The sequence below is a fragment of the Chlamydotis macqueenii genome, chromosome 10, assembly GCF_036417535.1.
Source record: "Chlamydotis macqueenii isolate bChlMac1 chromosome 10, bChlMac1.mat, whole genome shotgun sequence".
Classification (NCBI taxonomy): Eukaryota; Metazoa; Chordata; class Aves; order Otidiformes; family Otididae; genus Chlamydotis; species Chlamydotis macqueenii.
The window spans coordinates 22,854,217-22,880,794 of record NC_141565.1 but is presented as its reverse complement, the minus strand read 5'-3'; the positions used below and the strand labels follow the sequence as shown (position 1 = coordinate 22,880,794).

At 49.8% G+C, this 26,578-nt stretch overlaps 2 protein-coding genes across 2 annotated transcripts; one reads left to right on the top strand and one right to left on the bottom strand.

The window, feature by feature from the left end:
* Positions 1-168: 168 nt before the first annotated feature.
* On the bottom strand, positions 169-19,704 carry LOC104473460 (cullin-associated NEDD8-dissociated protein 1). Its single transcript, XM_086755322.1, has 15 exons — positions 19,504-19,704; positions 16,612-16,755; positions 15,541-15,695; positions 13,893-14,016; positions 13,000-13,256; positions 12,315-12,420; positions 11,505-11,647; positions 9,079-9,371; positions 8,532-8,673; positions 6,038-7,543; positions 5,583-5,678; positions 4,726-4,895; positions 4,450-4,614; positions 1,785-1,892; positions 169-1,585 (listed from the first exon to the last, which is right to left on the bottom strand). Exons 1-15 carry the CDS (start codon positions 19,569-19,571, stop codon positions 1,358-1,360), a joined length of 3,705 nt encoding a protein of 1,234 aa, XP_086611448.1. The 5' UTR covers positions 19,572-19,704; the 3' UTR covers positions 169-1,357.
* A 281-nt stretch (positions 19,705-19,985) lies between these two features.
* On the top strand, positions 19,986-26,307 carry SEC13 (SEC13 homolog, nuclear pore and COPII component). The gene is made up of 9 exons (XM_086755570.1): positions 19,986-20,065; positions 20,418-20,462; positions 21,236-21,351; positions 21,810-21,961; positions 22,654-22,787; positions 23,223-23,356; positions 23,874-23,994; positions 24,834-24,980; positions 25,436-26,307. Exons 1-9 carry the CDS (start codon positions 20,063-20,065, stop codon positions 25,544-25,546), a joined length of 963 nt encoding a protein of 320 aa, XP_086611696.1. The 5' UTR covers positions 19,986-20,062; the 3' UTR covers positions 25,547-26,307.
* Positions 26,308-26,578: the final 271 nt, after the last annotated feature.

Sequence of the window (26,578 nt, the reverse complement as noted above, 5' to 3'; positions counted from 1 at the left end):
GCAGGTGGGGCAGCCACCGGCTGCTGAGGCGCAGCTGACGGTGGTGCGGCCCCGGTGCGGCCGCAGCGTGAGCCCGGCAGTCCCAGAGCAGACTGGCCAGCGCGCTTGCAGCTGGTGGTGATTTGCGATGTCTCTGTGAGAGATAATAAGTTCAGGAGCGCACACAGCTTCACAAGTACACTTTTATTTTTTACACCACTCAAACAGAATGGATGTTCTTTCACACCGCACTATAAATATTTTTCACATCAACCACTCTGTTAAAACAGGAGAAATGAAAGCTTGTTACAGCTCCATGGCTACAAGAGCGTCACGGTGGCCTCGTTCTCCGATTTGCTGTTACATCCTCTCTGTCTCTTAAAGCTTTCTTTCCCTTTGCAGAGCAGGATTTGAACGTGACAGCCACTAAAGGGTAAATTTGCAAATGGCAAGGCTTAGTGTGGGCTGCCTGTGCGCTTGCACCTCTGGCTCGTGACTGTCACCTCTTCTGTGACACTGAAACACCGAGTACCAGCTTTCCTGCGGGTGCTGCTGCTGTTGGGTGACCGGAGTTCAGTGCAGGTCGCTCCCTTCACGGCTGTTGGCTCGACAAACACCGAGCCGCTCGAAGGGGGAAGGTAGGCCAGTGCTGATGCAAAGAAAAGCTGAGTGCAACGCAGTCACGTAATCCTCTCGTTTGGAAGACAGCTGGTTGAGGTATTTTGCAGTCAAACCCATAAAAACCGAAGTCAAGCGAGCTGGCTGTGTATTGCCCAGCGCGGCAGGGCTGTTGGTGCGCGTTTGTGACCTGAGCCCCAGCTGGGGAGCCTGGGCGACAAACGCCAGCTGCAGCTCCTGCTGCAAGCCTCGAACCTGCCCGTGGGTGCGACGCTCGTCACTAGATAAGGACCTGACGTCTGGAGTTTAGCCATGTTATTTAGTGAAAATTATAAATACATTCTTCAGGCAATTTGGGGTAGAAAGTGCAAGTGCAGTGGTTAAAAAAAAGTTTTAAACTATTTTTGTTTGTACTGCAGTAAGGAAATATTTCAGGAAGTAGTTTCCCTTTTCTGTGGAACCACGCTCATTTAGGTTGCTCCTGAAAAACTTGCTGAAAAACCAGAGCATTTGTCTCCCAACCCCTCCCCGACATAAGGCTGCATTTCCCGCCTCTCACACGTCTCGTCACGATTCAGCGAGGTGTCTGATGCTTGCAAGTGCAGCTGGAACCAGCTGTTCTCTGCCCTCAGCGCCCAGTGGCTTGCAAGTGGCTGCTGCAGCGGAGCCCAGCTGGGGCCGTTCCTCGGCCCATCTGCAGTGTCTCCGCTCAGTTAATGCGTTGCAAGGGTGGGAAGGGGTCGGCGTAAGCGGGCAGAGCTTAGCTCATATCCATCGACTCTGAGGGGGGCAGGGACGCAGAATCTTTCTGAATGCTCTCAAAAAGTGACGCCATTTCAGGATTGGATCTGATCTGAGATGAAAACTCTGCCATCACTGGGCTTTTCTCTACTTCAGGGATGGTCAGGAGAGCAGCTACTGCTCGCATGGCAGATCGCTTCAGTTCGTCCTGCTTCTCAAACTCCTGTTTCACGGAACCAGCTTTTACCTACAATCCAGAGCACCACTTTTAGCTGGTATTTAGAAAAGACAGTACAGACGCAAAGAATCGGACGTGCCAGCAGACAGAGACAAGCAGGTCATTTTCTAGCTGGAGGAGAGCAGGGAGCGGCTGCTCGGAAGCAGCGGGGCTGAGAGCAGAGGTGGCTCTGGTGGAACCCGCCCCCGGTGCGTCACCCCGGCCTTACCTTTGTGGAGCAGGTTGTGCGGAGTGGCTCGATCAGCCGCTCGAGCCGCTGCAGCACAGCGCTGGGACAGAGGCTGGACAGCCGGGCCAACATTATGAAAGTCAGCATCTAGACAAAAGGAGGAAAGGTAAGGCGCATGCTGCTTCCCTGCACCCCCCGATCCCCCGGCGCAGGGCGTGGATCCTCGTGCTAAAGCTCGCGTGGGCGTTCTCCCTGTGGGGCCGAGCTGTACCCGTACGGTGGTAAGCTGCTTCGCCCTTGTGCAAGGGACTTCAGTAAGAGCCTTAGAATCATAGAATCATAGAATAGTTAGAGTTGGAAGGGACCTTCAACGGTCATCTAGTCCAACCCCCCTGCAAGAAGCAGGGACATCCCTGACTAGATCAGGTTGCTCAGAGCCTCATCCAGCCTGGCCTTGAATGATTCCAGGGATGGGGCATCCACCACCTCTCTGGGCAACCTGGGACAGTGCTCTACAACTCTCATTGTAAAAAATTTTTTTCTAATATCTAATCTAAACCTACCTCCTTCTAATTTAAACCCATTACCCCTCATCCTATCACAACAGGCCCTGCTGAACAGCTTCTCCCCATCTTTCCTGTAGGCCCCCTTGAGGTATTGGAAGACCGCTCTCAGGTCTCCCTGGAGCCTCCTCCAGGCTGAACAGCCCCAGCTCTCTCAGCCTGTCCTCATAGGAGAGGTGCTCCAGCCCTCTGATCATCTTTGTGGCCCTCCTCTGGACCCTTTCCAACTGGTCCATGTCCTTCTTGTGTTGGGGACTCCAGAACTGGACGCAGTACTCCAGGTGGGGTCTCACCAGAGCAGAGTAGAGGGGGAGAATCACCTCCCTCGACCTGCTGGCCACGCTCCTCTTGATGCAGCCCAGGATGCGGTTGGCCTTCTGGGCCATGAGGGCGCATTGCCCACTCATGTTGAACCTCTCATCTACCAACACTCCCAGGTCTTTCTCCTCAGGGCTGCTCTCGATCCAATCCCCGCCCAGCCTGTATTTGTGCTTGGGATTGCCACGACCCAGATGCAGGACCTTGCACTTGGCCTGGTTGAACTTCATGAGGTTGGCACGGGCCCACCTCTCCAGCCTGTCCAGGTCCCTCTGGATGGCATCCCTCCCTTCCAGCGAGTCGACGGCACCACACAACTTGCTGTCATCGGCGAACTTGCTGAGGGTGCACTCTATCCCACTGTCCATGTCGCTGACAAAGATGTTGAACAGGGCCGGGCCCAACACAGACCCCTGAGGGACGCCACTCGTGACCGGTCTCCACATGGACATTGAGCCGTTGACCACCACTCTCTGAGTGCGGCCATCCAGCCAACTCCTTATCCACCGAGTGGTCCATCCATCGAACCCATGCCTCTCTAGTTTAGAGAGAAGGATGTCGTGCGGGACAGTGTCAAATGCCTTGCACAAGTCCAGGTAGATGATATCCGTTGCCCGTCCCTTGTCCACCGATGCTGTTACCCCGTCATAAAAGGCCACCAAATTGGTCAGGCACGATCTGCCCTTGGTGAAGCCATGTTGGCAGTCACCAACCACCTCCTTGCTCACCATGTGCCTTAGCATGGTTTCCAGGAGAATCTGCTCCATGACCTTGCCAGGCACGGAGGTGAGGCTGACCGGCCTGTAGTTGCCCGGGTCTTCCTTACTCCCCTTTTTAAAAATGGGGGTTATGTTTCCTCTCTTCCAGTCATCGGGGACCTCACCAGACCGCCACGATTTCTCAAATATGATGGCCAGTGGCTTGGCAACTTCATCTGCCAGTTCCCTCAGGACGCGCGGATGGATCTCATCAGGCCCCATGGACTTGTGCACCTTCAAGTTCCTTAAATGATCTCGAACCTGCTCTTCGAGCACTGTGGGCGGTTCTTCATCCTTGCAGTCCCTGCCTGTGCCTTCCACAGCTTGGGTGGGGAGACAAGAGTTCTTATCAGTGAAGACTGAGGCAAAAAAGTCATTGAGTACCTCAGCCTTCTCCACATCCCGGGTAACCACGACACCCGTTACCTTCCGGAGGGGGCCTACATTCTCCTTGGATTTTCTTTTGTCCCCTACATACCTGTAAAAGCTTTTCTTGTTACTTTTTATATCCCTGGCCAGATTCGATTCCATCAGGGCTTTAGCCTTCCTCACCCTATCCCTGGCCGCTCGCACAGTCACTCGGTAGTCCTCCCAGGCTACCTGTCCCAGCTTCCACCCTCTATAGGCTTTCCTCTTCACTTTCAGTTGGTCCAGGAGCTCCTTGCTCATCCACGCTGGCCACCTGGCCTTTTTGCCCGACTTCTTCTTCATCGGGATGCACCTCTGCTGAGCTTGGAGGAGGTGCTCCTTAAATATGGACCAACTTTCCTGGGCCCCTCTTCCCTCCAGGGCCGCCTCCCATGGCACTTTGCCCATGAGGTTCCTGAAGAGGCCGAAGTCCGCCTTCCTGAAATCTAGGGCAGAGAGCCTTGGTCGCATTAGACATCATGCGCTGGCGGCCGGCGTGCAAGAGCTGCCCAGCTGGTCCCAGGCTAATGTGGTGCCCGGTTCTCTGTGAAGAGTGCACAGCCTTTGGGAGAAATGGCAACGTCCAGCCCAGGCCCCCAGAGAACAAATAACACCAGGGATGTCACCACCCTCCAGCAGCCGAGGCGCAGCGCCTACCCGAATGTCGTAGTGGTCCTTCAGTCCATCCTCCACGTGGTTCAGGTACTCATAGATATCCAGACGGTCAAGGCAGCTCTCCAGCAGCGTATACATGCACTCAAAAGCAGCTTTCCTCACGTCAAGGCCATCATCCACCGTGTGCTTGAATGGCCCCATTTCTACCTTAAACGAGAAAAAATGCACTGTCACCTGCAGCAGACAGGATGACAGCTTGATCTCAGCTCCCCAGGCAGAGTCACTGCCGTCTGCGCCCAAGCCGAACTAACGACGTACCTCCCGGATGAGTTCCTTTCTGACCTTCGTTTCGTTGTACAGGCTGGGGAGAACTGCACCGAGTAAATCTCGGATTAAAGCAGGTTTGTTGTGAGCAGCAGAATTAAACATGGCTAAAGCCACACGTCGAACGTTCAGGTCTGGATCCTGAAGAGTTTTTAAGAAGTCACCTGTGGGATAAGAACACACTGGTCAGTCCTGCTGCAGTGTTTCAGAAGTATTTTAAAAGTACATCACAGTGCACTGTGGAGCCTGGTTATGAAAGCACCTGTGGTAAAGTAACTCTAGGGGCACAGTCTACAGACACTCGAGGCGCTTTCGCTTGCCCTCTCCATTTGGGATACAGTAAATGGAAGAAACACGGCTTTCCTGCATTTGGGCACAAAAAACCAGACAGCATGACAGACCTCATCCTAAAGTCAAATCAGAAGCTTAGGTATTCAAGGAAGTTGTTTTTTGTTTTTTTTTCTTGCTCAGATCTCATCTGCTCAGACTTCTCTGAAGCAGAAAGCCCAGTTTTACAGAACAGACCTGAGATGCAGGCTCCCTAGACATAAGACCCTTCTAAGGTAGGTTAGATTTTACAAGATTGTTGTTGTGAGATGCCTGAATCGTAAGTTTAAACGCAGAATGACTAAGAAGAACACTCCCTAAAAACTCTGTCACCAATGGAAAATGCCCAGGAGCAAGGTATCAGAGCAAGGTATCAAGGACTCATGTGACAAATGTTGCTCTGTAATCCCAAAAGCAGAGCAACACAGGCAAAAACTAACTGTATTAGATGAGGTTCACACAGGTGTGGAAAATCCCTGGGCTGCTTGTGACGCCTAGCTCACAGTCTGTCTGTAGTAGCCTACCTACGCAGCCTTTCAGGAGAGCATCGATAGGCTGAGGCTGGTCTGCAATGGTGAATTTGACTGCAGTTACCACCGTGCTCCGGGCATGTGGAGAGCCTGGGGTGAAGATGGAAAGATCAAGAAACAAAACCATGCTGTAACTCTGTAGTACACATTCTGCTCTTGGTCACATCGCACACGTGTTAAGGAGTTAAGAAAACAGAGGCTTTATCTTAACAACCCCCTTGTTTAAATCCTGCCCCAGCACAATCTCCACGTGCAGTCTCTGTTCCTAACACCATCCTGCCCCCCGTGCAAACCAGCGCTCCTCCGATCCCCCCTTGCAGAGATCCCTCCTTTCCTTCTTGCCTCTGCAGACTGGCTTTGCTCCCCGTTGGACCCAGCAGCAGTTTACAAGAGGACTTTCAGGAAAAAAAAAGGCACTTCCCCGCTCTCACCATTGCCCTTCCCATTACCTGACGACAGCTGTTTCTTCAGCCGGGGCAGCAGCTCAGAAGGATTGACCAAAGTCAGCTTCCCCAAGCATTCAGCCACCACATTGCGCGTCCCTTCCTCTGTGCACTCACAGTGCTTGAAAAGCAGAGCCCAAATATCCTCCACGTAAGGCTTGAGGCCATCGGCCGGGGAGGAGCTGATGACTTCTTTTAGAGAGTGCAGCAGGAGGTACTGTCTCTTGGGCTGGCTTCCGATCTCTTTCAGCATGAAGGGAAGATACTCCCTGAGATTCCCAACACTGATGTTCCCCAGCGCGTAGGACGCAGCGGATTTCACCTCTTCGCTGGGGGAAGTGAATGCTTCCAGGACGACGGTTTTGAGCTCTCTCTGAGCACCGAGGTTCGTGGTGCGTCCCATCTCTGCCAGAGAAAGGAAAGCTAGCACTTTGACAGCAGAGCTGGACTTGGGGTTTTTTACATCCTGGATAAACTGGTTCACTATCGCAGGGGCTTCCTTTGGGCAGGCTGAGGAAAGGGCTGCCACACACTTTGCGATGGAGTAATACGCCTGTTTGTGCAACGTCAGCGATGCCCCGGCTGAACCTGACGAGTAAATAGGCGCAGTCAGCTGCTTCATCAGCTCTGAGTAACCCATGGCGGGTGTCTTCGTCAGAACCAGAGCCTGGAAGAAGTCTATGATGGCGTTCAGTGCCCCTCCTTGCAGCAAAGGCGAGTGGACAAGCTGAAAGATTTCAGCAAGAACTGAACCACTGATCTTGGAGATGCAGGATGGATGAACCTTGGCCAATGTAGTCAGGAACATGATAGCCACCTGGGACACATGCATGTCATTCTCGGTAATTAAAGCGGGGAGCTCTGTTAGGACAGACTCTATCATGGCAGGCTTGAGGCTGTCCCTGTAGTTCTTCACCAGGATGTCCAGAGCAGTCAGAGTGCTCAGTTTCAAGGCACGTTGATTCTTTCTCAAGAAGGAAGCTAGAATGGGGAAACCTTCCCCTAGAATGGGTCTCAGATCTATTTTAAGTGGAGAACTAGCAATTAAGGTTAACGCTTTGACTGTTGTCAATCTGGTGATTTCATTTTTGAGCCTCTCCAAAAATATCTTCAAGGTCGGCTGGAGATCAGTGCTTAAATGGTCTCCCAGATTGTAAATTATTTGCCCCATGCAGGAGATAGCATGCTCTTTCACCTCCTGGTCGATGTCAGCTGCCTTCAGTCGCTTCAGAGTACCAGGAAAAAGGTCCTTCACATAGGGCTTGGCATCAAACGTGCACGGTTTGTCCAAAGGCCTGATAACTTTCACGAGTTGCTGAGTAACCAGCAGAGCTTCGGAAGTGATCTTATAAAAGGGGTCTCCGATACAGGCCACTACGGGAGGTAGCAGGCTTTTGATATGAGGGTGAAATACCTCTGGCTGGTGGTTGCAAAGAAGAACATGAAGGAAAGACAAGGTATCAATCCTCATGTTGGAGGAACTGGACTTATCGGCCAGGGAGAAAACAATACCTGTGCAGAAGAGACAAGAACAACTGCTGACTTACTTCATCAAGTGGTTTTATCACACGTCCCACCCCCTCAGAGGAGGACACCATTGGAATTGGGTTGCTTTCTTCCCTCTCCCCACCCAGAAGATACACGCCATTAGAGAGAGCTACTCTCCTTGCTGTCCTTCTGCTTTCCGGGAAGTGGCAATTCAGACATAACTGTTCTTCATAGCAGTCCTGGATGGCTGGCTACGAAAACTGTTTGAAAAAGTTACTTTGAGAAGTCCTCCTGGCCTGAGACGAGAAGGGATGGTCAGGCAAGTGCAAGAAGGTATAACAAAGTGGCATGAAGTTAAGACTGGGAAAGCCTGGTCTCAAGAACAGGCACTCCAGGCAGCAGGAATGCCCCTTCATGAGTTATCCCTGCATTCTTCTGTCGGCAGTCTGTGGACTGTTAAAGATGGACCCCCTTTGCAGAAGGGAGGTACTTCCAAGTCCAATTTCCGTGGCACATTTATGTTTCCCAGAAGACTCAATGAGAAAAATTTACAACAATACTGCTTGCCACGCCTGAAGCCATGCCTGACTCTTGGTTTGAATGTTTTTTTTTCCAATCTATTAATTCATAAGAGAGAGGTCCATGGATCTAGCCCAGGGACAATCACAGGAGACCTTTAGTAAAAGAAAACGTCACTCGTGTTACTGATCTCAGCAGGCTAACAGCATATTTCCAAGCTAGTTTCAAAGGAGGCTGGAACAGGCCCCCCTGAAAGCATCTCTTCAGGGGACTGTGGAAATGAACTTGATGTGCTTATCTTGGCTGTCAGTGGCAGACAGAAGCCAGGATTGATCTGGGAGCTGTTTAGCACATCCGCACAGAGCACTGATGTGTGTGCCCTGATGCTGAGCAGAAAAATATACAGGAATAAAACTGGAACACTCAGGCGAGGAGCAGATGTGTTAGGAAAGGACTGAGCCAACCCTGCCCCGTCACCCCTAGATGAGTTTACCAGGGATGAGCACAGGGATGTGGTCTGCCAGGCAACCGGGAAGAACGCTGGCCAGTTCTGTCAGGAGGCTGAAACAACCCTGTCTTGATTTGATGCTTTTTTCTTTGAGCTGCTTGTGCAAGGCCTTGACGATGCTGGGGACCTGCAGTTTGGAAAAGAAAACCAGACAGAAACACATCAGTCATCCCAGCTTTCAGGGCACAGAGCTATGCTACCACAGCAGCTTGCTCAGTTGAGTAGCTGTCAGCGAACAGACTGACACCTCACCCAAAGGCTAGCCTGCCTCAGACACAGTCTGCCACCACACGCCGGAGGCTAGCAGAGGGGAAATGCAGGTTGAACCTCAGCGCTCTCTCCCCAGGAATGGCAGGAGACAAACACCGAACGGTCAGCCCTCAGAATTCAGTGCCGCTGGGCTGCGTGCCCAGTGGCTCCTTTAGTTAGCCATGTTCTCAGGCTTAACTGCTAGGCATGTTCACCTGTGGCACAGTACCTCCTCCTCTTCACTGCTTTCTGATCTAATCCAGCCCAACATCTCGTCACGCACCTGGTTCTGAAGCATTCTCAGGGGAACGTCATCTTTGCCAGAGGCATCTGAAGCGTGCAGCCAGCTCTGGGTGGGCAGCGTTTGCTTCAGCAAAGAGATGTAAGCGCTGAAGATGTCAGCTTTGACATTCTCCTCTCTCTCTTTGAATCTGCTTATCAAGACCGGGGAAAGGGTTTTGTAGAAGTCCTGCAGGAGATCGTGCCTGCTGCTGACAATGGCCTCCAGGCACTTTGCTGCAGACCTGCGGACTTTCCAGCTGATGTCATCGTCGTCGCTGTACTCATCGTCACTTTCTGAAAAGAAGGCAATGGAAAACAAGGTGCACCACTATGAGAAAACCAGAGCTAGAGAATCACTCGATCCTCAGAGCTTCCCTCTCCAGCTGACCAGACAAACAGATGCCAGGAACTCAGGCTTATCTGGGAACATGAAATTGTCCAGAATAGCCTGTCGCTACAGAGGTTGCTACCAGCCAATACGACCCAGGGCTGCCTGGTGCCAGACTCTTCTGTTCCAAGTAAGAGCTGACGGAGAACAAACCTCAACGTTACTACCCTTACTGGCTGCTTCAGCTGCGGCATCAAGGCTTTTGTGTTGAAGAGAGAACGAGGTTCCAAGATTTTGAAGTCAGAAATATGTAAATATTTGTCTTAGCAATTCCTGCCTGGCACAAAGCAGCGTAACAATTTACTATGGTATTGGCAGAACAATTACCATGTTCTCCAGGAAGCCAGCCAGGATCCTACCCCAATCAGTGTGAACGTAAACAGAAATGCCTTTTTTCTGGGGAACTTGTTCTAACTTTTGCTCTTAGCTGCCACCCTATAGACAGCTATAAATACAGACATTATGAAATATTGTCTAGAACTAACAGGCTTTAAAGGTACCCCTCCTATCTGACCAAGGCCCAACATTCACCTCCAAGTAAACATGATTCCAAAAATAAATGGAAGGCCTCTTTTGAAGACAGTATCAGATTGCTTTCACTGATGACTAAGATGTTTTTATTGTGGACCAAGATGTTTTTAACCGTGGCACTTTTAAGCGTTCAGGACTGTAGCTTTGCTCTCTCCTGCTACAAAGCAGTAAAAAATAGCTAGCTTATACATAGCAAATGTAACTGTGTGGCTGCTATGTTTGTAGGCTGAGTTAAGTTGCCCTGAAACTGTTACATGAAAATTGCAGGCTTTCATTTAAAATAGCAGGTACACATATACCTTTTCCTGCAAAAAAAGCAACCGGCCTTGCAGAGGGGCACAAGGGCAGAGCTACAGGCTCGGCAGCCTCCAGGTGACTGCAAAGCTGAGCTCTGGCTGGCTGCTGTGCTCAGGAACAGTGTGCGTGTGGAAAACAGCCTAGCAGATGGGGAGATAAGAGAGAGCAACGCAGAAACCAAGAAAAAGCTGCAGCCTGAGAAGCAGCGTGGTTCTGACACACACTGGCAGGGGTGCTGGCTGCTGCAGCCTGGAAGTACTGCTTGCTTGCCTCACCTCCCCTGTGACCAGGGAAACAGGAGTTTGCCCAGTCCTCTAAATAACTGAGTCCACATCAAAGATTTCTGGTTCCTTTTCTAACCAGAGTAACCTACAAATGCTGGCTGGCTGCCTGGTTAAAAATGTAACGCTGTGTAACACCCCAGTAGATGCAATAAGAGGGTAACTGCTCTACTGCAATTCCTAGATCTACCTGTAACATCTTTCTTTTCAAGAAATACCATTTTGGCAGGACCCCCTGAGGAACCATCTCTCTCACACAAGCCCTAAGCCTACTAGAGCTGCACTACGAGGACGGACAGGAATCCGTGTTACAGCTGCATGCAAATGCTTGGTGCCACCGCCTCCAGTTTGGGCAAGCCAGACAGCTGGCACGAACAACAGCGTTCATGCCTCCGCTTCAAGAACAACACACAGATATCAAGTCAACTACTTGGAGCAGGGATCTGAGGTCTCCCTGGCAGGCTGCAAGCAGCACCGGCACCTTTGGGAGCACAGGGGAGCGTTTCCTACAATTAGGATGGCAGAGCCGCTGCTCCTCCGGATTTCCAGGCATTAAGCCTGGCTGCTTGCTGGACGTGCTCTAAGAAACTCCTGCAGCCAGCAGGCACAGGAAAAACAGTGCTTCCTTGGTCCAGCTCTCCACTGAGCCAATTCAGATTTCAACTTTCAGTGTCTTCACTGTCACCTAAGGCAGGCAGAGATCTGAGAACTTTGTCAGAAGAAAGTAAAACTAGCAAACTCAGAACGACTGCCGGAACTTTGCACCTACAGCTATATTATGACCACTGGTAAATTCAAAGAACCCATTTAGAAGAACTGACTGTTTTGAAACAGATCTGAAAATTAACATCATGAAGGGTGAGAAAGCAGGAAGGGGAGAAATGTTAACCCAGTGTTCTGCTGAGCACAGTCATCCTCACAAGCAGGCACCTTGCTCTTCATCCTCCCCGTTTTCGGTTTCCATCATCTCTTCCTCCTCCTCATTATCATAGTTGTAGTTTGGGTCAAAGGTGATGTACTTCAAACATAACCCCATCACATTGGGGATGTGAGAGTCCATTTCCTTTGGGCACCTATCACGACAAATAACAATCCTGAGTTAATAAATTAAAGATGAAGCAGTTTTAAATATCCAAATAACAGAATCCATCTCAAAAGGATCCCTGAATGCTTCACAGACTATACGAACATTTCGTTAACAGGAGTTAAACCAGAGCCGCTCCTTCCTGCTCTGCACAAAGTGAGACCACGTTCCCCTGGGGAGGATGCAATGATTTCTGTAAGGAAGAAAAAGAAATAAACTGCCTTCACCACCCAGCTGAATCCTCCCTTCATGGGAGAAAACCTCAGCAGCTCTGCAGGGCTCCTTTTCCAAGACAAGCAGTAAACGTTTGACCAAACAACAGGAGAGCTGCAGCTCAGCAGCTCTTCTGCCTGAGCCCCTTCCTGCCTCCCACTCCCTGCACGCAGCAGGAGTGAGGCTGTTCCCTCCTGCTGAGGAATCCCCCAAGGCCAAAACTCCCGCTCCTGCAAAGCCAGTACAGAAACACTCTCACGTGTTGAGGTAAACCAGCTCACAACCCAAGCCCAACTCTGCATGTAAAGGGATTTCATTTGCAGACTCCCAGCAGGAATGCGTATAGGAACGCACTTAACCCTGGACGCTGACTGTACAGATATTCACACCAGGAGGACACCGATGCACAGAACGACGCACAGTTGTTCCTCAAGGGCACACACCTTCTCACAAAAGACTCAAAGGCCTGAAAGCAGTACTCTCTCAGCTCGTCATCTTCCACGTTACAGTACTGAACAATGAGAGGGATTATCTTCTCCAGATGTTCTCCTGGGAAAGACAAAGTAAGCAGCAGTGAAAATATCATTCCAGCCTTCACACATCTGAGCAGCTAACAGTACAGCCATCTGCCACTTCGTGTGCCTGGCAGAGCATTCCTCCCCTGGACCTCAGGGTCCAGCCTTGCAGGAGTTTTAAGCAGACAACCCCTGCTTCCTGTCTTCAGCCCCTTGCTGGCATTTCAGTCACAGAAAGCTGTGATTAGAAATCTTCTTGGTCCTAATCTCACCTCTGGCAGATCTTTTAGACAAGTAATACAATATGCTGCCCTCCATTTCTCCTCTCATCTAAAATCGGGTGAATCCGCTGACCTAATTCACAGAGGTGTTAATTCAGACCAGGGGAGTGCTGCAAGACCCCGAGATGAAATCCCTACAGGAGGGCAGCCAGAGTTACTCTCCTCCGTTCCAAGTGGAGATCAGAGAGCCAGGTCAGGACCACAGAGGGCATCACAAAGTACAAGCCACTAATACGTTAGGGACAGAGTGAACACACTTATTTCACCGCTAAAGGGAGCCGCTGTAAAATGCATACACGTTTCCCAGTGTCATTTCATGCTACTCGTCCTACCTATGCGGTGTCCGGCCTGCCTACTGATGCCAGCGACACACTGAATGTACGTCCTGGTGGTGGAAGTAGACTCATTCCTCTTCAGCTCAGCAAGCAGATGCTCTGTGAGCTCTGAGAAGATGTTTCCACTGCAGGTCAAGACAAGATGACCCAAGGCAATGATGGCCCTTTTACGTACTGCCAGCCTGGGGCTTGTCAGCTGGGGAAGGAGGCAGTTCAGAATGGAGGAATGGAAAGAGTAGAGTGTTCCCCCTAGTCTGCAATCAACAGCACAAGACAGAGTTGAAAGTCAAAGCCTCAGAGAAAAAGCTCTCTTGCCAGCAAATATCTAAAACTCCTTCAGCTATGAAGACTTCATGCATGCTGTGGGGAGAGACAGCAAAAGGGAGGGTTTGGCATTAGTCTGAACACTGACTTGTTCTGTGTGACACAGGGAGAGGTTATTTGTCTCTGTCGTGGAGGAGTTAGATTTTGATGGTGTCCTTCTGGATGACCTGGGGGTTTGTCAAGAATGTCCTGCATGCAGATGACATTTGACACTGTCACTCTGACTTATGTAACAAGAGAAAGAGGCAGCCAGGAAAAAAAAAATGCATGTGTGATCAGATCACAGAGCTAAAATAAACTTCCCTGCTTTGCCCCCTCCCTCTCCACGTTTGTTTGAACTGCGCCTCCGTGGGATCCATCACCAATGTTACTGCCACTCCCAAGCACAGAAGGGCTCAGTATGTCGTCTCTCATCTCTGCGGGGGAATCTGCTCTGCTGAGATATTCCCCAGGGGCACTCAACCCAAATCCTTCATTTTAAGTCCTCACAGGAGGATTAGGGAAATACAGAAACCCAAAGCGAACGCATCCATACAGCCCCCTGCCAGAAGGAAAGCCTTTGGTACCTGCTCAACATATCTGACAGGATGTCAAGAGCCTCCAGCTGCACAGATACGTCCTCCTGCTTGCCGATGGCTCCTGTCAGCTGGGCTGTGATCTTTTTGCACACGTTCGCCGTCATACTGGAGCCTGCAAGAGAGAGATTTTTCCCCGCTGTCAGTTAAAAAGAAGTCTTTTTACCGCTAAGAACCATTTAATCCCTCCTACACCGAAGAAGAAAGAAATCACCACTGGGAGACCTAACCAGAACAGCACCAACTAGCTTTTGTTTGAGATGGCGGATATGCACCGCAAACAGCGAGGTAGCTCCCTTTGCAGTAAGATGCGTTAACTATCTGGGAGAAGCTCCTCTTCTTGGAGGGTGTCTTCTACCCTGGAACAGCCTGGCTGGTGAAGGTGGTGTGATTGCCACCACAGTCCAGAATCTCAATCTCCTACAGTCCAGATCGATGTCTGGATACAAGTTTACTCTTCGTGCCGCGGTGTGCCTGTCCCAACATAGATTTGTGCTGTGTTTTTTTTCCCAGTTGGTTCAGTGCAAAGGATAAGCAGCTTAAAATTCCACAAAACTTTCAAAGGAAGGGATAATTACTTCCTGCACCGTTCTGAACAGCGCCCACGATGCAACTGAGACAAAGCAGAAGTGGAACATCACTGGAGCATCACTAACGGCTGCACAAGACAGGGAAAGGAGCCTGCCCCAGGCACGTGCTGTTCCTTTGCTATTATTTCAAACCCTCCCTCTGCTCCAGACAACACCACAGCAACAGCAACCACACGAGTGGGGCTTAGGGTAAAGAAAGCATGGGCAAATTTTCAGCCTCTCCATTTTGCAGCAAACCCACACTGCTTTTGCTGCCGTCTGCCCACACAGTGTCAATCCCAGCCCTTGAGGAGAGGACTTAGCTGTTGCTACCCTAAAACAGTGTCAGTTCATGTGATGTATGTCAAACATAGAATTCTGAAAGGACGGCTCACAAGAGCTTAACATTTTGCAGAAACTGAGAGAGGAGTTCAGCAAGTATTTGCATACTAATTCTAGTTCTCCTCCCAACCTAAAATCCAGCAGCGTGGCAGCACTGCCACGGCCACCCACCATGACGGAACAACACATACACGAGATGGCTGCAGAGGAAACAAAGCTCTGGGAGCCTCAGGTATCTCCTGAATAGCTGCTGCATTTTTGGGATACGTCATTCCAAACGCAGGAGAAGCAGCCAGGGTAGCTGTGGCAGTGGGAAGACCCGGTCCAGCTGGGCGGTGGACAGGAGGTGGTGCAGTGCTGGCACTGCTGAGATTGCAGAGGGTAGTGGCGTCGCTGACGCTTTGACCAACAGCCCTGCAAGACTGCCCGATGACACATACCGAATTCTTTAGGATTGCTGGAAACAAAACCAGATTTCTCCAAGAACAGACACAGTTTCAGACTTCACTATCCTCAGAGTGACCAGCTCAAGTTTTCATTTCATTCCATCCTTAACCACATCGGTGTCTCAACTTCTGCTATCTCTCCTCCTTAATTCATTGCTTGTCCTCTAGCAGGTGAATAAGGAATCTGTAACTTTTAGGCCCTGAACTACATGTTTTCCTCCATTTCCCAGAGGCCGTGACTCCCTATTGCCTCAGCCTGACAAACAGGGACAGACATTTTACCTGTGGAAGCCGGTGGCAGCTCAGAGATTACCGTTTTCAGTCCAATGCTGGAGATGTCCCGCAGCTGTTCCTTGTCGGATAACATGTTTGTACACAGCGTATCCACAATGGTTTCCACCTGGTACTCCTTCACTTTGCCAACCAGCGGGCCCAGGCTGCGGGAGGAGAAGCCAGTCAGAATGAGGAGGAAGAGGGATGCCTTCCATCGTCAGAGGGATGCTCAGGCTCGCCCCTCCTTAACGGCACCTCAGCCCCAAGTGCCAATGTTAGCAAAGCATCAGTATCAAGTCCCAGTACCCCGCAGCACGTTGTGTCCCCAGGCTTACGTACCCTGCATTGTTGCTTCAGTTAACTCTCTACCAGTCCTCAGTAAACCTTAGACCAGATTTGTAGGAGTACGTTTCACCTCAACTACTGCAAACATGAGGCCAGTTAGTATCTTACTGGAAGCAGCAGCTCAGAAATGATCACACAATGAATTTGAACCAAAGCAACTATGTTACACAGAGTAATGGTAAAACCTACAGTTAGGTTTTGGAAAAAAAAAAAACAAAACCAACCAACCATCAAAATCTGACTTTCAGGAGGAAATGCCAAATGCATTTTCACAAACAGTTAGCTACCTATTGCCCTCTGCCGTGTGTGTGAAAACCTCTACCTGGGCCAAGGCTCAGAATCACAAACAGGGAAAAACCACTCCCTTTCCCCCGCACTTTAAAAAAATTACTATTATTAGCAAAACTTTCAGTTAATAACCTGTTTCCTGCTGGTAAGTTTGTATTCAAAATTGCGCACAGAGTGTTTGTCAGCATTTGTTTGCAACTACTTATTTTTTGCATCTTTACAAGGTAACTAGCTAAAACGTAAAGCATTAACTGTATTTCAGCCAGCTCTGAGTACCAACAGAGAAAGCAACGGCGGTGCCTGGCACAAGAGGGAAAGCCCCTGCAAAGGGAGGTCTGAGTGAGGTGCCAGCGCCGCAGGGCCAGGCTCCGCTCTGACGCGCTCTCTGCCGCCCGTGGCAGCTTCACTATTGCCAAGGAACAGCGCGATTACTGCTGAGGCGCTTACCACTTGACTGCGAGGTTCTGTACTTCCCCATTTTTGTCCTCCAGCAACTTCAAAAGCATTTTCACAACTTTTTTCTCGCTGTCTTCATCTAGTTTTATTGAATCTTTCTGCAGTTCCACCATCAGGTCGTTGGTGGCCATAAACCTATAAAAACATAGAGCAAAAGCGGGTTGGCTGATACACAGACACAAACGCATTTCCTTCACACCACTGCGGACAGCGAAACTCGACAATTAGTGCTTGCATGGAAACACACTTCCAAAGAGTAACTTTACAAACCTTTACACTGTCCTGAAAAATAAGGTACAAAGAATTATTGCTGTCCTACAGGTGGAAAACTCAGGCAGAGGTAGCTGGTGAAAAGATTTTAGCTAAGGAACCTGTGAAAATGAGAAATACATATTTTCTCCTTAAAATACAAAACAGGGATGGGGCAAACTAAAATTCTAACATTGGCACCCAGCTCGTGTATTTTTTTCTCGGTCACTAAATCAAGATGGTTAGCTACGCTAGAAAAAATCATGGTGGTTTTTGTCCCCAACTGCCAGGCCTCGGAAAGCCAGCCTAGGGTCTAAGAACGCACCCGGCTGTGTTCGTTCTGGCTTATTTAGCACTGACAGCATGAACCCACACATGGAGAAGGGGATCAAGCTGTCAAACTCAGAAAAGAAAAATAAAGTAATGACTCCATGCAAACCATACCTTAGAAGTTCCCTAGGCTACATTTAGACGGGTATTGTTCAGCCCAGCCAGTTCGCTTATATGCTTCTGCTCCTGGAAGCCTTTCCAATCCAAACAGTTGTGCCATCCACACACTCAGCCTCCTTCCTTGCTTAACTCCCTCTCAAAGTTCCAGGTTTTTGGGGTTGTTTTCCATTCTAGAGAAAAGACACTAAACACCTTGCTACACCGAGGCATTGCTGGTGATGGATGCAATGCTGTTGATAGCGTGCAAGGCTTTTGTATCACTCGCGTACAAAACAGATGCTGCACCAGTGCCGCAGCTTCCATTGCTGTAAAGATCTCTGCAAAAGCTGCTGTCTTCCAGGATATGCGCAGCCTTGACCACCCCAGTTCCTGCTTCCGGTTCTCTGGTGTTCACTTATTAAGAAGGACTTGTCTGCTCTTCAATCCTTATCCACTGTCCAATTAATTCTACTAACATTTTATTAACAAGGTAAGATAATATTTGGCATGAGGGAACACATCCAATTGTATTTTTTCTCCTCCCATAAGCAAAACCAAGCAAGTATTTATCATTCCAGTTTAGAAGGAAAAACAAACTCCCAGCTGACTGTCAGTCAACATACTTTTCTACCAGGGACAATGGCGAAATGGATATTGAGCGGTTCTAGGAAGTATCTGTTTTCCTGGGAGCAGGAAATGTAAAAGGTGCTAGTACAGAAGTTTGAGGCTCTAAGAAATGTAAGCGCCATTATTGTACATTAGTTCCTTTCTAATGTTAGCCCCTGCACAGGGATGGACATCTGAAAGGAACCACAGAGACGCTCTTCCCTCTCATTTACCAAATGACAGCTCCATTTTAAATTAGGCTCTGATGTAATTCATTCAGCATGTAAGAGCCCTCGTGTACCGGGGCAACATTTGTGTCTCCACTCTGCAAGCCTGCTCTCAAGTAGCAACGAGGTGGATCTGGAACAAGGGACCGCTGTGGTGTCAGAAAGCCAGCCTGAAATCCAAAATGAGAAAAACAGAGGGACTCTGACCTATAACGTTAACAACACGCAATCTGGTTTTGATTCTGCAAGAGCTGTTAAGCTGCACTTGCAGTTCAATGTCTGCGTAGAACAATCATGACCAATTATGGCCACAGGCTGAGCAGAGTCTTCCACGACAGCACATCCAGCTTTGGACTCGCTACCTGCTGCCGTCCTGCCCACAGGCCCTCGGAAACCGGCACGTGGATCCGTTTATGAGAGGGCAGCACGTGAAACCTGGTCCTGTAACTGGTTGTGCAGCCGAAGGCAGACCACGGGCTCACATTTGACCATGTGCTGGGAGGAAACGGCCCTGGAAAATCTCTCTGACACGACACACGGCCTGCGTTGGGCACATCTTGTTTGGAGTATTAACTGTAAATTCTTTGAACAAACTGTGCCAATACTCCATCACTGAGTCACATCCCGCTCTATTTTAACATCAGAAAAACATCAGCAGCCTAAAGTATTACTAACCCCTCTCTTCTAAAAGACCTCAAAACATCAAGTCTGGCACAAACATTATCCTCCAAGTTAATACGGAGAGAACGATATACTCATGGGTGGAATCTTCCATACTTGTTCATTTTAAGAGAGTGCCTTAAAAATCAAGCCACCGGCCCCAACCCTAAAAATACGTCAACTTCTTCTGCTTTTTCCCATTGCAGAGAAATATTTCTGAAAGCCTTCCTGAGCACAGCCAGTATCTGCAGGGTCCATCGCCCGGGTGATGCTGCTGTCTCTCAGCAGAGAATCTAACCTTCTAGTGGAAAAACAAACTAAGAAGTATTTCAGCATTTTCGCTACGATGTTCTTCATCTGCAGAACAAACAAGAATTTAAATGCTAGCTGCTGAGACTTTTATTCCCCCTTCCGCTCTGCTTGCTGGTTCACGGGCACTATGCAGCGACCAGGGCACGGGAGGGGAACGTTCTTGGTTTCTCCACACTCTTCCCTCAGCCAGAAGAAGGCGGCTGGCTCGAAATACCGTAAATAAAACGGATTAATTCCTCCGAGACTTAATTAAATCCTGCCCACCTGCAGCTGGATTTTACCCGCCAGCAGGGTCGGGGCACCGGGCCCGCTCCAGACGCAGGGGGGCCCCCAGCGCGAAGGGCCAGCCTCCCCCCCGGCCCCCCCCGCCCAGCACCCCCGGGGGCGGCGGGCCCCGCACCTGAAGTCCTTGTCCGAGGAGGTCATCTTCTCCAGCAGGCTGGAGATGTGGTACGAGACGCTAGCCATGGCGGCGGCGCCGGGGCTGCGCGGGAAGATGGCGGCGAGCGCGGGGGCCGGGGTCGCGCCGCCGCCGCCCGCTCCCCTCAGGGCCCCGCCGGCCGGGCGCCCCCCCGAGGCGGCGGGACGGGACCGAGGGCGGCGGCCGGCTGCTGCTCCGGGCGCCTCCGGTGCCTGCGCTTCGCCCTGGCCCCGCGGGGAAGTGCCGGTCCCCCGCGCTGCGGGAGCGGCCCGGCGCTCGGGGGCAGCCCGCGGCTCACGCACGGGCGGGTGCGGAGGCCCCGGCCCGCGGCCGGCGGAGGGAGGGCGGTGCGGGATCCCGCGGGCACCGCCCTCTCCCGGAACCTCGGCGCGGGCGGAACCTCGGCGCGCAGGCGGGCGGGGCGCGCGCCGCGGCGGGGCCATTTGGGTGTGGGACCGCCGTGCCACGTCTGAGGAGCGCGGCCGGAGGCCAGGCCGGGCCGCTCGCCGCCGGGGAGCACCGCGGGGCCGCCGCCGCCATGGTAGGCGCGGGGCGGGGGGCTGCCGGAGGGCCCCGGGCCGCCCTGCCGCGCCTCTCCCCGCCGCGCCCGGCGGAGCGGGAGGGAGAGGTGGCGGCACGGTGGAGAACCGGCGGGGTGCCCGGTGCTGGGCCCGAGCGCAGCCGGGTTGGGCCTCCTGGGCGCGGCACCAGGCGTAACGCGTCCGGCTGCTCCTTAGTGGCATCCCCGGCCGGCGCCTGCTCCTCCTCCCGCGCCCCGGCGGGGCCGCGCGGGCCGCAGGCGGCCGGGGAGCTCGGGGGTGCGGCGCCCGTCGCGGGGCTGGCGCGGTGCGCGGGGTATTGTGCTTGTCTCTCCTCCTCCTCCTCCCCCGCAGGTCTCGGTCATCAACACCGTGGACACCTCGCACGAGGACATGATAGTAAGTGCGGGGCTGCGGGCGCTGGTGCGGGCGCGCTGCGGGCTGAGCGGAGCTGCTTCCTGGCACCTTGCCGCGAGGGGCGAGGAGCGCGACGCCCACGCCCGCACGAAACGGCGGGCGATGTTGGGGGGCAGCGCTCTCCGAGACTGACGGTGTTGGTTTGTGCTGCGTGGACAGGAAAACACAGCTGCTGGGCGAAGGGGGCACGATTTAAAACTTTAGTTTTCATGCCTAGGCTTGTTTCTGTGAAACAATGTATATGTGTGTACCAAGTGGTGCAGAACTTCAGGCGGTGAGACTCATTTTCCTTCACGTGGATGTTTCTGCGAGCAGATGTGTAACTACAAGTAGGAGGAAACGTTTCAAAGTAATTTGTAGAAGTAAGGAGCCCAGCTAAATAATAAAGTTTCAAACATAAGTAAGAGGTGTCAGTATTCTTACAGCCACTTTACATACTAAAAAAACCCCAAAAATACATCAGAAGTGGCTTTCTAGTCAGTGGCACTAATTTCCTGTCGTCTCCTGAAAACATTGTGCATTACTGCTCAGAATTCCCGAGATTACCGCTGCCTGACACTTGTATAGTTAGTGAAACAGCAGCTGGGGAAATAAATGTGCCCGTCGGGATTGTTTAAAAACTATCCTTTTTAACCTGTCCTGCTGGGACTCGGTCATCTGTTCGCAATTCTTACAGCTACTTTTAAAATGTAATAAGGTTTGTTCACAAAGCAGAACTCAGACGTGCTGACAGCAGCTTTCCCATCGCCTTGCAGCATGACGCTCAGATGGATTACTACGGCACTCGGCTGGCGACCTGTTCTTCAGACAGATCCGTCAAAATCTTTGATGTCCGGAATGGAGGGCAGATCCTCATTGCGGACCTGAGAGGGTAAAGTGTCATAAACACAAGATTTTGATCTGTGGAAATTTTCTGTATTTTGTCATTTTGCCCTTTGGTAACAAAAGATGCATGGTAAATTCCTCCAAGGTAGTAATTACTCCAGCTGGTTGTCACTAAACAGCTCTTCAGAGCGGGGGCGGGGGGGCGCCGCTGAGAGCCAGTTAGAGATCACACTGGGACTCTTTCATTCATTTAATACTTGGCGCCTGTAATTTTCAGGAAGTAAACTCACAGTCTTAATTGCTAATATAAGGGTAAATGTTTGGAACTGTTTTCCGCAGCAGTGGCTTTGTCTGACAGTCCTGCGGGCTGTTTTCACCTGGGCATTACTCACACTGCTCATGTGAATCGCTTACAGAACCCTGATGTACAGTAGTGATGGCTGTGAACAGCAGCCACTGGAATGGGTTTCTCTCAGCTTTTCCAAATAGCGTTGTCTCTTGCAGGCATGAAGGTCCCGTGTGGCAGGTTGCCTGGGCTCATCCCATGTATGGAAACATCTTGGCGTCCTGCTCCTATGACAGGAAGGTTATTATCTGGAAGGAAGAAAATGGCACTTGGGAAAAGACGTACGAGTACACAGGGCATGATTCCTCAGGTACGTGGGGTCTGGAGCTGGGAACTGAGACTGGGGACGTGAGAGGATTCAGGTAAGACTGGAGTAAATCCACCTGTGTTAAAGAAGAAAGCCTCTGTCAAACAGTACAGATGATTTAATGGAGAGACAGTAAGTCTGTTCAGCATAACAGAGCATTTACGTAATGTCATGTTGCTGGATAACCTCCTGTCCTGATTCATGATGTTTCCGTAGGAGTTGTTTTATGAGGAAAATATTGTATGTATCCACTACAGGAAGGAAGGAAAAAGGTGGATTTTAGCGTGCTGCATTTTGTTCTACAACAGAAACTGTTTTGTTCAGATGACAAATGCAGATGTGAGAAGTCTCCAGCTTTTGTTTTGTTACTAATCTGGACTTTCAGCCATTCAGCTTTTGTTCTAGCATCGGTGATACTCTCTGGTGTTGCAGGGCACAGTCAGTTTCTAATCTCTCATTAAGAGTGCTCTTTTGGTGTTCTCATTCTAAAACGGTGCCAAAAAGAAAGGCAGTTTTCTGTCATTCAGTAAACAATGTTAACTGACTGGCTTTGCTGAAATTCAGGAATGCTAAGACTTACTCTTAGCTTTCAAAGTCTCTCACTTTTAGTGACTATTGCACTACTAGTCAGTGAATTGGTTAGTCAGTTCTAGGTGGTCACCCTGTTGTAATCCAGTCTGTCTCACCCTTCACAGTGAATTCTGTCTGCTGGGCACCACACGACTATGGGTTGATCCTGGCCTGCGGGAGCTCGGATGGGGCCATTTCCTTACTGAGCTACACGGGTGACGGGCAGTGGGAAGTCAAAAAGATCAGCAATGCGCACACGGTGAGTCTGTTCCTTTGGAGCAGTGCAGAGTTCTTGGAGAACTTGCCTCAAAGCACTTGTAGACTAGATAATGATGTGAAACTTTTTCCAGAATCAAGAATAACTTGTTTTAAATTAATCCAGAGTGGGAAGGTACACTCTGTAGTCAGTAAGCTGGAGCAGAAGACAAGACGTGTTGAGGTTATTGAACAGCACTGATCACACTTGGCATACACGGCAGTCTTGTTAAACACCGTGCTGGAAGTTACCTGGTGGGAAGTGGCTTTGGTGCTAAGGACACGTGCACAAACTGACTGCATCAAACTGACTGAGGCTGGAAGCTGGGAAAACTGCAGGATTCATGTTTTTCCAAAAAATGTCCTTTGCCCCCTCAGCAGCTTTTAAAATTGTTTTAAAGTAAGCAACTTTTAATAATTATTTCTTTTCATTAAATAGATTGGCTGTAATGCAGTTAGCTGGGCTCCTGCTGTTGTACCAGGAAGCCTTATAGAACAACCGTCTGGTCAAAAACCAAACTACATCAAAAGATTTGCCTCTGGTGGCTGTGACAACCTTGTCAAGATCTGGAAGTAAGTGCTCTGTTGCCAGGCTTCAGAACTTAGAAAACTTGATATCCTTTATAGCCTTTGAACATCCCTGTTAGTATCTCGAGCAATATTTTTGGCACCTCTATGCTTTCATCTTTGAATTACTGTTTTAGAGAAGTGCTTTAAAAATGGGAACAACTTAGTGATGTACAATCTCTCACATGGTTACAGCAATTTGTGTCAGCCCTGCGTAATCTTCTCTTGGAATGCAGCTTTCTAATTGTCTTTGATTACCACCATCACCTGGACAACAGCATGTTTCTGTACAGTAACTGAAGATCAAATACTCTTTGCCTATGTTGCTTCCTGTCCCTTTGACGGGAATTTGTCAGTTTAAGCCATAGAGCTTTTTGGAGAAGAGTGGAGAACACTTGTGCTTTGTATTTTCTGGATAAACCAGGAGCCTGAATGCTATAAAAACAAAGCCTTCCAGAACAGGAGATGAGAAATACGAGTGGCTGCCACTGCCATCCTTCTGACGGTATAAATGCGTTTTCAGGGAAGAAGACGGTCAGTGGAAAGAAGAGCAGAAGCTGGAGGCTCACAGCGACTGGGTTCGAGATGTAGCCTGGGCTCCATCCATCGGTTTGCCAACAAGTACCATTGCTAGCTGCTCACAGGTGAGGCTTCTGCTGGAGTGGCGGGCAGGCTCTCAGTGCCCACGCTCCCATGCACTACAGATAAGGAAAGGGGAAGGAAGTTAGGAATCGTAAGGACAGAACTGCTGCATTGGGCCCTCTTGGCAATCCTTTGCTATATCTGGCTCTGTGCATAAGAGCCTCTGATTCCTGTTCTCCCCAAACCCAGAAGCCCACTGGAAGCATTTCTGGATGGAGGGGGGGGTGTGTGTGGCTCTGTACCAAAAAATATTTTTTTTTAAATTTTGAAAATCATGAGCAGAATGGTTTCATATGAGGAAGACCTTCAAACTTACAGTGTAATTTAATGTTTCTGGATCAAATTCACTGAACTTCCAGCTGAAAATACTGTTTTCTAATAACTGGGATTCGTAATCAGCTCTGATGTCCTCAACCTTCATTTTGACTGTAGTGTTCTTCCTCCTCATAATTCCGTAAATGATTTTTTTTTTTATAGCGAGAAGACTACTCAGTAAGCTGATAACTTGCTGTCATGTCAAACTTGCTGTCATGTGACTGGAAAGCAAAATTTCACTCTGGGCAAAAAAAATCAGCTGATATATAAGTTTTTGGGAGCTCTTCTCTGGTATTTGCAAGCATCTTTTGTATGTAGTGTTTCTCACCAGAGAGCTGTACTGCTGTCTTGCTTTTAGCGACAGCAAGAAAACAGCCCCTTTGCTGCACTGAGCGACAATCCACATAGACACATCTCGGCTTCGTATCGGAGCTGTGATCTGGAAGTGTAGCTCCAAGCGCAATCAAGGCTGTATTTTCTGTGTGTAACTAGTGGTCCAGCCAACTGGGTCTGCTTGCTCTTATAGGATGGCAGGGTGTTTATCTGGACATGTGACGATGCCTCTGGAAACTCATGGTCACCAAAGCTGCTGCACAAGTTCAATGATGTTGTCTGGCATGTGAGTTGGTCCATTACTGCAAATATTCTTGCAGTGTCTGGAGGAGACAATAAAGTGAGTACCGCTGCCTTGGCTTCTACTCCTGTACGCCTATTTTCAGAAGGGCTGAGACGAGACAGGCTGTTGGCACTTTGTTTAAGTTAAGACTGTTGCAGATTGTCCTCTGCTGCAATGGTGATTTTTTTTTTTTTTTTTTTTCTTTTGACTTATCAAAAGGGGAGGAAGACCCGAACCTTTGGCAAACTACTTGCACTGCAGTCTTAGTCCTCACTGGAGATCAGAAACGCAGGCATAACTTCATTTTGTAGGGTACTAATGGCAGAGTTCACATACTCTCCCTGTACCACCGGAGAATTATTCAGTATACAGCAACAAATAACTGCATACTTAGAATAACGCTGCAATGCTTTATTTCTGTAACTGTAGACTATCACCAAACTAGAGATGTGATAAGGAAAGGAGAAACTGAGAATGTATTAAGGCTGAAACTTTTCTGATCTGTTTTTGAGGTCACACTGTGGAAGGAATCAGTAGATGGACTGTGGGCATGTATCAGCGATGTCAACAAGGGCCAAGGAGGGGTATCTGCCGTTACAGAGGGGCAGCAGAATGAGCAGTGATGCACTCGTGAACGTTCTAGCTGCAAAAGCAGTCACTGGACCTGATTTGCAGTGTTCCTTGAACCGGAGGAGAACTGATTTTACCTAAACTGGACATGACCATGGGAAACAATTATCCAATTTTATGAGCACTCTCTAACTGTTGCTGGGAGGCTACAGGCTACAATGTGTTGAGAATCAGCCTTAATTGACATTCCCTTAAATTGAAGGTAAAGAGCATAGCAAAGCACTGTGCCTTATACTACTCCTTGATGCTGTGGAAACTGTACCCTGCTTTTCTGGTTGAGGGATCAAATTTAATTGGATTATGTCGCAGTCAGGCTTCAAGCACTTGAGTAGGAACAGGAGGAGGCTATCAAAGTGTGGAGGTGTGAATTCCCTTGTGCAAGGGGACACATACTCTGTCCCTTCAAAGGCCAGAGCTTTGTTCCGAGTGAGGAGAAGGGCTGGGGGGCGTTTTGGCATTAGACAGCGTGCTAGCTGGCTCTTCTGGTAGTAGTGAAGTGGTGCTTAGATCTTCCTGAAAATAATGTGCTTGGATGTGTGAAAGCCTCTGTGCTTTCCTGAAGATGAAAAGGGAGTAGTGGAATGCATATGTCTTTTGCTTTACAATAATCTCGAACTTGGTTATTTAAACCACCATAATAAATCAAATCATAATTTGAAATTTTTTTTAGCCACACTTCTGTACTGTACCTCAGGTTTGGTTTTTTTTTTTTGTTGAGATACCAACAGAATAAAGTCTATTGGTTAAAGCCTGGTGTGCTGTGTTTCGTAGTTTTTCACAGGGGCCTTGTCAGGGCTGTCTACAGCCTGCCTTCGGCCAAGCCCCAGCCCTGTTGTCCTCTCATCCATGGTATTGGCTTTGTAATAGCCCACTAGGGACGAACACTGTATGTAGCTTAAGAATGAACAAAGCTTCGCCTTCAGTTAAACTTGGGCACCGTTGCATTTCAGGCAAGTGTATGAGGCTCCCACAAACCACCCTTCGGCATGCCTTCAACTAAAAGCTGAAGTGCTCTTCCCTTTATT